Here is a 15,864-nt window from a genome sequence, read left to right as displayed (position 1 = left end):
GATTGGACATTTGCAATCAGGGGGACGAGAACTGTCAATAAAATGACCAAAAGGATGAAGAAGGACTGCCTCTTTGCACCATCCTTAGCAAAACGTGACGTTTTCAGTTTGTAAATTGTTGCTCGAGGTGGCTGTTGTTTCTTTGGTGTTGTTGGGATTTTGAAAACAGTAACTCGCAGATAGCGAAAAGGGAGGAGAATGTGCACCAGAAAAGGCAGCCTTATACCCAAAGTCTGCATCCATTGAGTCAAACTAGTGGTCCACTGACTTTTTGTTTGCCCCATTATTAGGTCAAAATGTTGCATGTTTTTTCCACAATAGCTTATACCCAAAGTCTTACAAAACAAATGACATGCCCATCGGCCTCAGGTGCGTCGAGGTATTTAGCATATGACAGCAAACAAACATGCTAGATGAAGATGATGAACTTAATGAATTTGAAGTTATATAAGCATGTTAGAATGGTGTTGTAAGCATGTTTCCATAGTAGCATTAGCATTCATCAGCAAACCTGAATATTTAATTCACAGAGCCACGAGCATGACAATAGATTCTTGGTCTTTTTTTTCTTCTGTAACTTTTGCCATATTTCCTATAAGTCATAATAACACTGTATGCTCAGATCTAGTCTTGCACAGCAAGAAATACAAGCATTCAAAAAGGACGATAGTTTGCAACTGAGCCAAGATTTTGCCAGATCAGTGAAGCAGTTTATTTGTGGAACATTTTTGAAACGACTAATAATTCTTCAGTGCACAGGAAAACTGCAGAACATGAAGTACATATGTGAAAGTCAGAACTGTGATGGATGTTTGATGTTATCTGCCTTCTATGTTACGATATTCTCAGGCCTCATCAGTGAACCTGACAAGTTTATGGTAATCCTAATGAAAGAGAGCAACAATAACACCTTATTTAACTAATGGTTTTCTTGAATTAGCTTCTATCCATCCATTCATCCATGAGGATGGACTCACAAACACATTCATCCATTTATGATTTTTTTTTTGTCAGCTTCCCGTTTTGCGCTTTCTTGACAAGGTTCAATTTTTATCCTCCAACTTTCTCTTTCCTCCCACATATCATCTACTTCTCCATCTTTCTCTCGCTCTCACACTCCAGGTATGACTTTGTTGAAGTGGAGGACCAATCAGAGACCAGCACTATAATTTGGGGTCGCTGGTGTGGGCAGAAGGCACCACCTAGTCTCAACTCCAAAACCAACACACTCAGAGTCACCTTCAAGTCTGATGATTACTTTGTTGCAAAGCCAGGATTCAAAGTCTACTACTCCCTGCTGGTGAGAAACGTACACTTACACTCCTCCACACACGGCTGACGATGAATTGCGGGCTGTTATTTGAGACGCAGCTTAAAGTTGTGTTTTTTTTTTTTTTATTATATTTTTATCACATCGGGTTCAGCTTGAGTACCACTGCAATGCTGCGGGTAAAAATGCTTCTTTTACTGTTTTACCTGCACTCGACAATAAATAAAAGGTATAAGATGACGGGGGAGATAAATAGGGAGTAGAGGAAAGAGGAAGAGAGTGAGGGAGGATCTAGTAACACTGGCAGGAAAAGGCCAAAATGTATTAGCCGACCGTTCTCTTCTCACACGTCCAGTCGACAATAGAGTGGAGGTAGGGAGGAAGGATGGAAAAGTGTGTCTCTTCAAGGCTGTCAAACGAATGGATAAGGAGATTAGCTTTGTCATTCTGTCAGAAAGAAGAAAGAGCGAAAAGAGGGACTCAGATTTGAAGATGTTCTCCCCCACCCTATAATCAGAAAAGGAGCAGAGGGACAGAGAGGCATTTAAAGATGTTCCTGGGCTTCCTCTTTTATGAGGACGAGACCCAGCATCACAGACAGTTTTGAACTGGTGGCACTGCTAATTATCTCAGAAAAAAAAGAGGAAAAAAATGGTTTAAGCACATATGGGATGAAGGCTGAAAAGGACGGAGAGAGAGAGAAAGAGACACCCTATATTTGCTGATGATCCGTCACTTTAATAGAATCATTTTTTTTTATTACCTTTAATAAATTTGACATGTACAGTTTGTGCATTTTGGACTCACGGAAATTTCACAGCCATAAAGTGTACGTTTGAGCTAAATGAGCCCACAGCAGTGTCACCACGTTCAACCGAACATAATGTCCAAAAAGTAAAAGCACCTCATAATAGAGTATTTGCCTAAATGTACTTTCTGCCGCTGCATAAACCACAAACAACTTTCTTATCTCACCCTCTCAGACTCTCGTTGCTTTCCCCTGTCGTTCCTCCCTCCTCAGCCTTTGTTATTTCTCCTCTGGTCAAATAATCACACCTCTGTACATTTAAAACAGAATCCACCTCTTGAGGCCTATCTCATTTGATCAGTTTTTACCCATTTTTCAAAGAGAGCCCGTGTTCGAGTGTGTGTTTGTGTCTTCCCATCGTTCACAAACACACACACACAGTTTCCCTCCAGCTAGACTGGAGCTCTGTGTGTGGCTTAATTTAGCAGGTCTAATTTGTTCTCTCCAGACCTGTCGAACAGATAAGAGGGAGGAGGAGAGGAGGCAGAGAGAGGAGAGGAAGAAGAGGGAGACTGGGGAGAGGAAGCAGGGAGAGGACGAGGCGAAGCGGCATTGGAAGGAGAGAACAGGTGTCTGAGATGGTATCAGCATGTCAGCTAATGACTAAAACAACCTGAACTGAGGGAGACAAAGAGAGAGAGAGACAGAGGGGTAGCGAGGCATTTGAGAGGTAGTGAGCAATATGGAGTGGACTGAGGTGGACAAGATAAAAGAAAAACCATATGGGAAAACAAAACAAAGTCAGTGCAAGAGAGAGGAGAGGCAGAGTGGAGTCATATAAGGAAAAAACAGATAATAGGGACCGAAACAAAACACAGGTTTACCATTAAACCCCTGCCATGCTATAAGTCTTCACAGGTTCTCTGTGTTTCTGATATATGAACACCATGTCGACATAGACGGCAGCATGTTAGCAGAGCAACAGCAGCGTGTCCATGTGTTGTCTACACAGGAGGCGTTCAGACTCAGTATTGAGTTGTCACCTGCAGTTTGGTAGACCTCAGAGCGCAATATATGATCATTACATTTATAAAACTCAAGAAGTACAAGTAAGACACAAGTAGATAGTTGTATTGAATAACCCTCTGAACCCCAAAGCCTGCCGGTGGGTTTTAAAGGCGTTTCATCTTTAGGAACAATAATTAGAGCCAGATGCTGTAAAACAAGAAAAATGAGCAGATTTTGGACTTTCCGACGGCCCTTGAACTAATCATGTGTGACTTTTAGTTTTGTTGTGAAAATTAATCAAGCTTAAAATCATATTTCATCCAATAACTTAATTCTACACATCTCATTTAAACATTTTCTATTAAAAAAAAGGAAATAAAACAAGCACTAACTAGACTCTGCAAAAAAAAAAAAAGAAATTCTACATTTCCCGGTGAACTTGAGAAGCCATTAGTTACTCAGCTGTGACCAACAGTGGCATGACAGAAGTACAGAAACAAATTTTAAAAAATAAGTAGTAAAATATCTGTTTGTTGGGAAAATGTACTGAATCTATGATTTTTCAAAAAAGTCCTTTTTTTCCCTCTTTTTTAAAAATTATTTTGTTTTTAGTTCTCTCCACTCTATATTGCAGTGAGAAATGATACCACAGTGAGTAAGAACGTTAAAGGAGAAAATATGGCCAGAAGCTGCTTAGGATTCAGAGGGTATGACTAGAAATATATCTGTCTCTGTGAGTTGAACAATTGAAAAAAAAAAATAAAAAGCCCCTGAAATGGCTTCTGTAGTCAAAGCTTGACTCCAGCTAGATCCATATTATATGTAGTGCTGGGTATTGTTCTATTGCCACTTGTCTTGGGTTTATAGATCTAGTAGTAAAGTGGATCTAGCTCCATGTGTGTTACAATAATCCACTAAGAAAAACGAAAGTGGAGAAACTGGGAAAAAAAAGTGGAAATCCAGAACCTCGTGCAGAAAATGTGACATGTATTGCTGCTCATAACAAACCCATATGGCTGCTTCTTAACTAGAGGAGGGTCGTACTGCTGCAGCAATTTTTCTGAACCTTAAATATTTCAACCACTGCATGATCAGTGACGATAAGACAGTAGTTTGAGTGCAGGCATGAATCCGAGGTAAATTTCACCCTCTTGGCTGGAGTGGGGCTTAACGCTGATTTGCATGTAACTCTGGAAAATCAAGAGGTCTTGCAATCAGATCTGCCTGATGCAGATGCATACAATATGTTTATGGCGAAATGTAAATGAAAGTGTCATAAAATCCACATGGGCTTCTTGCACGAACGAGACATTTGAAATGACATCAGTGAATTTGGTCTGGTGGGGTCAACCAAGTTTCAGATGAGGTCTCATTATCCTTGGTCTCTTTTAGATTGGATACCTTTTTAAAAAATGTATTTATGCACGTTGTGTTTGGATCGGTTTCAGACTGTCACCTGAAGTGACCTTTATGTCTGAACACAACTGCTGCTCTACACTCCAAAAATATATTTTTTTATTTTTTTTAAAAAGCACTGTAGGCAACACTGCAGTCAGACGGAGTCCTTACTCATTATTCATGTCACTGTTTTCCCCCAAAATTGTTGTTCTTTGATCCTTTTCAAATCTTGTTTTCAGCCGGTGCGATTCGTCAGCTGCAGCGCAGGCTTACATGAAGTAATGAGTGCGTTTGATTGCGTAAGATAAACATTTTAAGCTATTTTAAAAGCTCAAAAAAGGAAATGTGAGTGCTCAAATCTGCCTCATTATATTTACTGTGAGCAGAAGCAGCTCTAAGTTTATCTTTTAGGACTTCAGAACATTATGGAGCTTTATTTTTGGTTTGTTTTTTCTTTATGTATCTTTTTTTCTGGTGTTGATTTTATTATCTGAGATCTACAAGCAAGAGTGAGGTGTTTTGCTGCTAATCCGGGGGCAGTAAATATGATCAAGTTAGAATCTCTTTATTCAAAGTATGTACCCCACATACAGAATATGATCCTGGATGAAGTTAAAATATACCATAATTTGCTGAATTATTTAAATTATTCTTCATTATTTTTTGTTTTTGTGACATTCTCGTAGTGTTGGTTCTGTCCTACCAAGTACCTGTTTCTTCTTGTATTTTCAATAAGCGAATTTCTGTTGTTACTGCAGCGGAAACTACAGTAAAGATATACAATTCCTGCCATTTAATGACTGAACCCATGTGTAGTAAAATCAATGGGAAAAACTTCAGATTTTACAATAACTAAAACAAAAACTTCACTACTGTTTCTAAGTCTTTGTAAAGCAGAATTACATGTGTGTTCTGATTATGTCACACAGTAGAAAAGTGTTATTAGCCATCCAGACAAATCTGTATGAATAAAACAACACCAAGTATATAAAATTAGATTTGAAGTTGTCGGAATATAAACACTATTTTTCTGGTCTGAAACGCTGATTGGTGATTGATGGCGCTGATCAACAGCTTTCACACCAGCCCAAATGAACTGTACAAGCCAGGCTAACAAACCTGAGTTTGTTTTCACTGATCTAGGTTAGAAATCAAATAGGCAAGTTAGAGACATGTAATATTTTTGTCATTTTGCAGCTGCACACTGAGCTACCAACTATAATAAACAAGGCACACAAAGGACACAATGCACAGCAGATGAGGTTGGCTGGACGGGAGGGTGGAGGCTGGAGAAGAAGAACTGAAATTGAATATGATGAAAGTTTGTAAAACTACCCTGCATAAAATGTTCGCGGTTGTTCGTGATCCTCGACTCTTTATCAGAGTGAGTCAAAGTTTATGTCCTCGTCTTATCATTCTTAGCAAACTTAGAACCACAGATTGAGCTGTTTTGTGAATTCTGGCATCCAGGAAAGATGCATTTGCATAGCTGGCAACCAAACAGTGGGCTGTAGCAGATGAAGAACCTTGCCAATGAGCGGGAGAACCACTGATGCTAAAGCACTATAGCTTTTATGACGCTGGGCAATGTAAGGGGAAGGAATCATGACAAATAGGACTCCAGTGTGTCATTAGGCCATGATTTCTGACCTGACACCTCCTTCGCAAAAACTCCTGAACAGAAAGATGATGACAAACAGTTGGAAGGTCAGCTCCACAATTCAGTACAACATAGTTCACAGTCATATCACGTTTCAGCAATTATTTTCTGACATGGATAACAATGCTAAAAAACAAATCTCAGATTTTTTCTTTACACAGACTTAAAAGTCAATCACTGAGAGAAACTATCAAAACTGATGTGTTTAAGTAAATATACTCCAGACTCAGCGCAGAAGTCTCACAGTAAACTACAAGAAAAGCCTCAGTGCACCATGACAAGAGGTATTTTCAGGGCTCTAACCTGAAAATTAGCTCAGACTCAGACATAGATGAGACAGCATAAATGTGGTCAGTGTGATTTATTTCCTAAGTTAGGTGTCCTCTGGCTGTAGGCAAGACAACTGCTTGTGGGGGGTAAAAGTCGAGAGGGAAATGCTCTCGCCTTCCTCAGCATCCACCACACACTTAATCCTCAGCTGCTCCAGTGTCCAACTGTACAAAATGGAGGTTGAAAAGGGCAGCTCCCTGATGTCGCCTCCACTAGACTTCTATTGTAAATAAGGACATATTCCCTCACCACTGGCGTATACGGCAGTATTGCTTCAAATATTGCACTTTGCTTCTATCCCAAACGGTGATTTGTAAATTACACAATTCGAAAACAATGTATCCACAAAATGAGCTTGTTTTAGCATGTTTACATAAATAGATCCCTTCTTTTTATATTCCAAGCTGGAGTTTCAGATTTCTGCAGATTTTCCTTTTTTGCTTTATTTACATGTACATAGAATTTTAACTACATCCAACGCCGTTTCTTTATTGTGACACTTCACAAAATCCAAACTGTAGAGACACTGCATACGTACTGCTGTTTATAACAAACCTTTCACCAATTGCTCTGCAGATTATTACTTGGGATGTCATCACACATATCAAAGTTGGGGACTAAACAGCCCAACTGAGACCACTTGAAAAATTGAATAGCCATATGTTTGTAGTGTGAAAGCAAAGCAGATAAACCCCATAATTTAGTGATAGAAGATGTCATTTAAGCAAGACTTCAAAAGATTATCAGCTGGAAGTAATTTGTTATGTGATCATTTGGTGGTCATTTACCATATATTTACACTAACACTAAAAACTAAAAAATGCAGTTAAAAAAGTTTCGGTCCGTTTTTTTAACCTGTTGAACTCATTTTGACACCAGAAAAACAAACACATAGCAGCATGACTTGTTGACACAGCCTGCAGTTCAGTCCAGTTCAGATGAAAAGTCCCTACATTGTTGTCATGTGACTGTTGGTCACAGCTGATTCAGGATGGTTTCTCAGTTGAACTGATAAATGAAGAATTTATTTATCCATCCATCCATCTATTATCTACACACCGCTTAATCCTCACTAGGGTCCCGGGGGGGCTGGAGCCTATCCCAGCTGACTCAGGGCGAAGGCAGGGGACACCCTGGACAAGTTGCCAGTCTATCGCAGGCCTACAAAGAGACAACCAAGCACACTAACAGTTACACCTATGGACAATTTAGAATCACCAACTAACCTCAGCATGTTTTTTTTGTACTGTGGGAGGAAGCTGGAAAACCCAGAGAGAACCCACACTGCACAGGGAGAACATGCAAACTCCACACAGAAAGATCCCAGGTTCCCTAAGCGGGATGCAAACCGGGGATGTTCTAGCTGTGAGGCGTCAGTGCTAACTACCGAGCCACTGTGCAACCCACAGGAACTCTTGTCACACATTATTAGATCACAGAGCTTCAGAAAGTTAAAAGTCAGACAATCCTTTCTGTTTTTACAGGTTCTGGCTTGGATAAATGCTGTGTTTATGGTGGTTATTTTAGATAACATGCCATTTTAGCCTGCTGGTGAGTTGCGGGTTTCAGACAGTTAAGGTTCTGCAGACACACACATCAGCATTTCCTTCGTTTTGCCTTCTGAGCCCACTTGATGTCTCCTTTCTAATGGCTGCGCAGGTATTCAAGGTATTCATCACAGTGCTCAGCAGTAAAAGTTCAACTAATCTGAACTTTGACCGCAGTGCGCTTGGGGAGCTCACCGGGCGGCACACTGTGCTTCACTCGATGCAGAAATAAGCCATTGTGGCGCTGCACAAGCCATTGGAAATAAAGGTTTCCAAAGGGCAGCAGCACCATTGTCGCATTCAGTCTGAAAGTCCCTTCACTCTTTTTGAGCTGCAGGAAAGTCAGCGTAAACATCAAATGCAGCAGACTTAAAATAGCAACTCAGATAGAAAAGTAACCTTCATTTTTGAATAGTTTGAAACATAAAACTTCATTAAGGTTGAATTCATTCCAAATGAGTCATAATTTCAGCAAATATGTGCATTTGTGTATCAAATTTACATCAAACAAGAAAACATTTTATAAAAGCAATAATCCCTGGTCATGTCCTGCGTCTTTTTTCAACCCTGTTAAGCGCTCCAGATGTTCTTGACACGAAGTATTTCATCTTAAAAGGAAATGAGACTCGGAGTGTGTAAACATGCATTTACTCACACACACACACACACACACACACAAACCCAATCTTAACTTACAATTCTTACCTTATACTTAAACCACGTATTCATCCTAAAATTGAAATAGCTATGTCCCCACAACATGAGTAACACACACACACACACACACACACACACATGCTCTTACAGGAAACCTTCTGACCTCATTCACAGCTGCTTCGGGTCTGCATTTATGTGTATGAGTACGTTTATCCAAAGGCCACATGCGAGAATCTGTTAAACGAAACCCTTTGCACACCGACTGGCTTTGAAGTCACCTCTATTACATTCACAGACACACACACACACACACACACACCACACACACACACACAGACGCACCAAGACAAAGTAAGGGCACTGTGTCTTTGAAGTGCAGTTGAGACAGATTTACTGTTCCACATTGACTGGAGATGGTATTTAAGACTCTTCAAGGAGAGGGATTCGATAGCCGGTGAGAGTTTATGTGTGTGAGTATAAAGAGGGTGATCCTAGAGACAGTGTGCATGTGTGTGTGTGTGTGTGTGTGTGCACGTGTGTGTGCGAGTGAAAGAGACAGAAAGACAAAGAATGTGTGTACTTGTGCCAAATGTGTGAGGCGGATGAGCGCTGTACAAAGGCATGCTGTGACCAGCTTCATTGGAAATTCTTTTAGGATTTTGCTGACACACTGACAGTCGATCAGCCAGACAGGCAGACACCTGAATGTCTTGGAAAACATGCGAATGCTCCACCCCATGTCCTGGAAGTTGTGTTTAAGGGCAACTATTTGAGAAGCAAAAATGTTGGAGCACTGGGCTGACAGATTGAAGCATTTACCTTTCGCAGTGTGAGTGTCCATCTTGTCTCATTATGATGATCTTCTCCTCACCTTTATATATGGTTTCAGGTGCTTAAACTCGGCCGTCACTTACAGTAACTGCACTTTGGTAGATATGCGTGAAAATTGTAGTAATAACTCTGTGAGTAAATGTGGAAATATGTGCAATATGACTGTCATGTCTGAGCTTTAAGAAAAATATCATCTTGGTGGCATTACCTCAAAAGTGCAATTCGCAGCAACAGCGTTTTCAGGTCAGTTGTCCAGTTCATGGATCTGATACGCTTTAATACCAACCAGCATATTCTGTGTATGCCATGGATGGTGTAAAAGTCCCATAGAGGGAGGAGGGTGGGGTGGATGGATGGGCTCAGATTCCTTTAAAACCGTGTTTAAACAAAAAAAAGCATCCACTTTTAACCAAATAAGGGAGAGACTCGCAACTTAAAGACTGTGAAGTATCCAGAATATAAATCTAAGGGAGAATTCTACAATGCCAATGATGGTGGCTATATGACTCAGAAGTATAACCTGCAGGGATAAAGACTTTTTAAAGCTTATCATGGGACAAAGTCACCAAACTTTCTAAGTGTTTTTATCAAATATGATTAGTGACCCCAGTAACCATCGAAATTACAGTTATGGCTCTTTGCCTATTTATTTAGATAGGGGCCAGGTCTTGTCAACCAGAAATAACAGCCCGGGGGGCATCACCAAGGACTTTGTATAAACTTAGCTATGCGTTATTAGTGACTTTTTATTTGCCAGACTAAGCAGGTCAGTTACATTTCATATCTCTGTAGCCTCTGTGTGCAGTTTTGAGGAGGTGATTCATCCATAACAGGACCGATTACATACCTCCAGAACCACTGGTGTAGATTTTTAACCCCTTCTCACGAGGTAAAGGCTCCTTTAGTCCTACCTGAATCATATATTCATTTGCTCTGGTGATATTTTGCATCAGTTTTATTTTACTTTACAAACCTCAAAGAATTATAATAAAGCTGCTTTTGTCACTAACAAGGCCCTAATCAAATTTAGTAGGGAACACAAACTATTGTTGTCACTCAATTATGATTATTAATCTTTCTTTGCAGGGTTCTTCTTATACGTTGTATGCTGATCATTTGATTGGTTATTTCTGTTTCTGCAGTATGACTCCTCTTTACCTGCATCCCAAACCAACTGGGAGGCTGTCACTATGCCCATGTCGGTGAGTAATGTGCACGCGCGCGCACACACACACACACACACACAAACACACACTTAATGAGTTGCTGAAATCCTAAAATTAAAAGCAAATCACCAGACATGCTTTTTAGTCACACATTAACCACTGAAAGGGAAACATAAATGCATATTTAATAGCTTCGTGCTCGGAAAAACAAATGTCAGGTTAAGACAGAATGCTATTTTCTTTCAAACGAAGATCAGTGTTTTAAACAACTTTTCTTATTTTTTGTTCTTTCAAGCCATACTTCTTTCTAACTCCTAAACAGATGAATAACCACATATAGCATCACAGCTTTGTGACCCTGCACCCCCATACTTAACTGTCTTCGTAAGCACGCTAGAAACAAGAGCTACACTAATAATTATGACATATGGTCCATTTGCATAGGCCAGCACACACCCACACAGCATACATTCATGCATGCATGGACTGTATTTATTATGCATGGAGCCTGACATGTGAAATGACATGCTTCCTTAGACTAATGTTTTTATAAGTACGTGTAATCAGTATAATTTGTCTGTGTCTGTGCACGAGAGCGATGGAACTCGTTGACATGTGTGATCACAATAATTAGTGTTCATCGGGATGTGTGGAAGTTTTTCTGCTTGAATTCATACTAGTTTTATGCGTGTGGGTGTGTGTTTTTACGTGCCTATGTGTGGCTATGTCATCGCCAGTGGGATGCGGAATGCACATGTGTGGCTCGTGGCCTTCTTCCACGTTATATTCAAAGCTGCTACGGGGGGGGTTTCCAGTGATTTATTGTCATTTAACATTATATTCATGTTCCTAGCTGTTTCAGACTACTGAGCACATGCATATTGTGATACATTAATTAAAAGGTGAAGTTTTTTGTTTTTTCATACCTCAGCTTCTCATCCATGTGCTGATCTTTAACCGTTTAAAATCCTGCAAATGAAAAGAAAAGTAAATAAAAATTATAGCAGGGGACAACGCGTGGAGCGTAAAAAAAATTATTTCAGTGATCTGTTGAGTTGTCAGGTCATCATTTATTTTATATGGGCCAGTGTCATATTTTTATAGGAGGATGTGGTGATACTTAAATTACCATTTTTAATTTATACTTAGTATGTCTCAGAGGAGTGCTTCTATTCCCATGTTGGCTTTAATGAATCCAAGTCTCCCCCATAAGCTATTGAAATGCTCATATTACATACCCTTGTCCTTTGACCTTTATGGAAGTTATTGCTGAGTACGGCAGCCAACGTAAAAGTTAGAACAGTCATACATGCCATAAGACTTTAATGGCAATTACCTCCTATCTATAGAAATAGCCTACGGCAGGGAGGGGTGGCCATCCAAGAGTAATGTGCGTGATGTGTGTCTGCTTTTGCATCCCCATTTTACTGCCAGTATTTATTGTGATGGAGAGCTAATAACATCAACAAAAACATGTCACATAAGATTAATAAATTTGAGAAATTACTTGTTTAGCTTTCGTAGCTATCTTTATTTTTCCATATCTCTTACTCAGCCTGCATGTTGACATGTACATAAAGGAGGGATAGTAATATTTATTATGCAGTGACATTCAAAAGTTGCCATAAGTGTGGCATTAACAACATATATGTATAAGTGGTGAATTAATACACATTTAGATGGATTTATGTTGTTGGAGCTCCACGATAAAGATAGCAAGTATCAATTTTTAGGCAGAGTGAAGGTCGTGTTTTTCCAGCTTGTAATGATTTGTTGCATTTTTCAAGCTCGAGTCAAGGTCAATCTCACACAGAGGTTTACTTATAGGCTGCTGTCACTGAGATGCCATCATTTATTTGTGTTGAAGCACTTTATAGAGTATTTTCATCTCAGTGCACACGGTGGTTCCTTTAGACGACGTTCATATTTCAACCCTGTCTCACAAAAATTACATTAGTGTGGAGCAACCGTGTTCATGTTCATGCTTTGAAAGAATTGCGTTTTCTCCACAAAATGTGAAACTGTTTTGTAATAGCTTTTAGTATGAAAGAGCCTTTTAGGAGGTGGATTTATGAGTCCACATCAGGACAGGGGTTTGCCTCCCGTGTGGGAGTTTTTTTTTTCACATTTAAGTTTCAACCTTACTTTGGTTAGCTTTAGGCACTAAAACTACTTTGGTAGCTTAGGAAAAATATGTTTTGGGTTCAAATACAACTGTGTTTTAGTATATTCGAAGCTTCTGCTCCGCTTTCTAGGTTACCAGGATGACAAGTCTTGCCTTATCCAATATATGTTTGGTTGAAAATAGGCAACATTAAAGCAATTTAAAAAAATAAATAAATAGAGATATAAGTTGACTTGAAAGGTATTTGTGATATGCCACATAGCTGTGTAGGAGTGTAATTTTTAGGAGACAAGGACGCGTATTTACATGTTCAATCTGCATAACTGAGGTGTTCATCGAGAGTATTTAGAATCACAGTAAATGCACTTGTTTTGGTGTTTTTATCATACTTCTCAATACAGTCTAAGTTACCAACAGTATAAAACCAGAACTGACAATTACTTGCATTAAAATTACTTAATTGCTCTATAGATTTGAAGAAATGCTAGTTTTAAAAAGAGCTGCAGTGTGGAAGAAGACACTGTATCACTGAACCGGTGACCTTTAGTTTGTGGTACGGGGTGGTAGCAGTGTGGAGAGTATCTGCTGCTATCTCCAAATCTTCCCATCAATCCTTAGATGTCTTTTCAAGGCTTTCAAAACAGTGCTGACCTTCCTGCCACACAACTGCACACTAAACACTGAATTGTAAAGTTTTTTTTTTTTCAAGAATCCAAGAGCATTGTGAAGGATTCTGCAGGGTTCAGAAAACTGACATTCCCTCTGCAGAAACCTCTGTGCACATTGCACATTTTGTACAGAAACCTGATATAAATACGCAGCGCAGCCAGTGGATTCTCTACCAAACACATGTAATGACGATGGACGACGTCATTCGTCCACTTAAGCTCCAGTAATCCTATAAATGGGACCATATCATAGTTTTGTGCCGAATAGCGGTGGAGGAAGGCATAAAGTCACCCATCCAAAAAACGTTTTACAAGGCTCACATGATTTGGTTGTAGGTAATAATCATGAATTGCTGGATTGAAAGCAGGCTTAATTTCATCGTAGAATTGATCATTTTGTGTTTACCTTTTGACCTCTGCAGGACAGTGGTGGAGGGAAGATGTCGGCGGCAGTCACAGAGGAGGTTCCTTTCTCACTGGAGGATTTAGACAGAACCATAGCAGCCTTTGACACTGTGGAGCAGCTTCTCAAATCCCTAAGCCCAGACACCTGGAGACAGGACCTGGACAGCATCTACACTCAAACACACATACAATACAGATCCAGGGCCTATCATCTGGCAAGCAGACATAGCAAGGGTAAGACATACATATCCAAGTTTTACAAGCCGTCCGAGCCCTTATACCTTCCTGTATAAAAAGCAGGTGTATTTTATATAAAGATAAACATGTGTCCATCACCTTAAACTCATGCAGTACAAGACACTTTTACAATACAGGACCTAAAGACAGTAAGTAGAACAACAATAAACCTTCTGAACCCCAAACAGTCTCTGGACACATTTTCACTAATTGTGGGCTCATTTTTCACTCCAACATAAAGTTCTGCATCTCTGTGGAAACAGCACAATCATGACTAGAAGTTGAAAGAACTCAGACATGTCTGTTGTGCAGTATAATGCCTTTACAATGCCATAAGCCATAAAAAAGAAAAGAAAAGAAAAGAAAAGTGGAATTTCTTTGGCTATTTGTTTCACAGAAATTAAAAAAAAAAATTTAATTAAAAAAAAAAGGCATCTACATGTACAGCATATTTTCAGCTGCTCACAGGTGTTATACCAGTAGTAGGAAAATAAAAATGGCTCTATGTACACTCTGGATACCCCGTATATTTTTATTTTGTTTTAATACTTGATGTGTTTTGGCTCTGTACAAGCACAGCCTGCAGTTCAACCCAGTTCAGCCCAAAAGTGCATTTTTGTCACTCATTGCTTCTCTGTTACTCAGAGAAGCACAGAATACTGTTTTTTTACAGAAACTAGTTAGAGGAAATGGTTTATTTTTGGCAAACTTTTAAATGAGAAGTGTAAGATAAAGTGATTTTGAGAACTGGTAAGGTTTCCTGTCAGGATGGCACGTCACACATGATTAGTTCAAGGACTGCCGGGAAGTTGAAAATCCAACAATTCTTTCTGTTTTCACAGTTTCTTTCTACGATAAATTTAGCAACTGTTGATGCTTTTCGAACCCAAGGGTTAACAAAACTTTTATATATGGTGAAGAGATAGTATTTTCTAGATGTTGGGTGTATCACACTTTAAAAACGGTAATCAAAGAATAAAGAAAATCTCAGGTTTCAAAGGAAATGCATTTCATGTGGCTTAAAACGAGGCTCCTTTGGCTAGGTAAAAATTTGCCTATGTGTGTATATATATATATACACACACACACATGCAAAATAGAACTTGAAAGTCTACTAAAGATTCCAAAGTTTCCGTAGATTTACATTTTTCTGATATGGCATCAGTCATAATTGCAGGAACAAATCTGCACAGCCACTATCTTGTTTTAATATTCTTTTTTAGAATAAGGATGATATCAATCAGACAGATATTCATATGTACTTCAGTGTTAAAGTGGTGTGTGTTATAATGAAGCCAAAGAACTAGTGACATATTAAACTAGTTAAACAAATGCAGTAAGAGTAAAGCTTTATTGTTCTCATCTCATTTTATTATGCTGCAGTTGGTGATCTTCAGAAACTTTACAGTGTTCACAGAATTTCTCTGCAGTTATCAGACTTTGGTAGCTTTGTGTAATAAAGGGGAGAGGAGAGCGTGAAACCTTCTGCTGACCGAGACAGATCCACACAGCAGGAGGCCCATTCTCACACACTGGGCTATACATTACACGCAATGGTACAGTGCTGCAGAGGACAAAGTGTATGGCTCGGTAATTTGAGGGAAATTAGTCAGAGCTGTAATGACTGTAATGGAGCAGCATTGTAACCTTATGTTCAAGTATAGCACCAGTGACAGCCAATGAAATCTTGCCATAAAAATCGGGCATATTCAGCTGAAACGGGGCTACCCAGCCTGTGTCCAGTAAGACAGAAAGGTACAACACCACTGAGGATGTCAGGTGTTTCATTTCTGTGCACTTAACTGCACAGAAAT

The 15,864-nt window shown here is 39.4% G+C and overlaps 1 protein-coding gene across 2 annotated transcripts in view; it reads left to right on the top strand.

Annotated features, from left to right (window-relative positions):
• pdgfd (platelet derived growth factor d) overlaps positions 1-15,864 on the top strand; it is a 67,733-nt gene that overhangs the window by 37,471 nt on the left and 14,398 nt on the right. For both annotated transcript variants that reach the window (XM_008301627.1, XM_008301620.1), the window contains exons 3-5: positions 1,123-1,300; positions 10,592-10,651; positions 13,831-14,047. In XM_008301627.1, the coding sequence (XP_008299849.1) occupies positions 1,123-1,300; positions 10,592-10,651; positions 13,831-14,047 (455 nt within the window). The remainder of the gene's footprint in view (positions 1-1,122; positions 1,301-10,591; positions 10,652-13,830; positions 14,048-15,864) is intronic.

The sequence above is a fragment of the Stegastes partitus genome, unplaced genomic scaffold (assembly GCF_000690725.1).
Source record: "Stegastes partitus isolate 25-593 unplaced genomic scaffold, Stegastes_partitus-1.0.2 Scaffold35, whole genome shotgun sequence".
Lineage (NCBI taxonomy): Eukaryota > Metazoa > Chordata > Actinopteri > Pomacentridae > Stegastes > Stegastes partitus.
The sequence above is the reverse complement of the archived record's forward strand: the minus strand, read 5'-3'. Positions and strand labels throughout refer to the sequence as shown.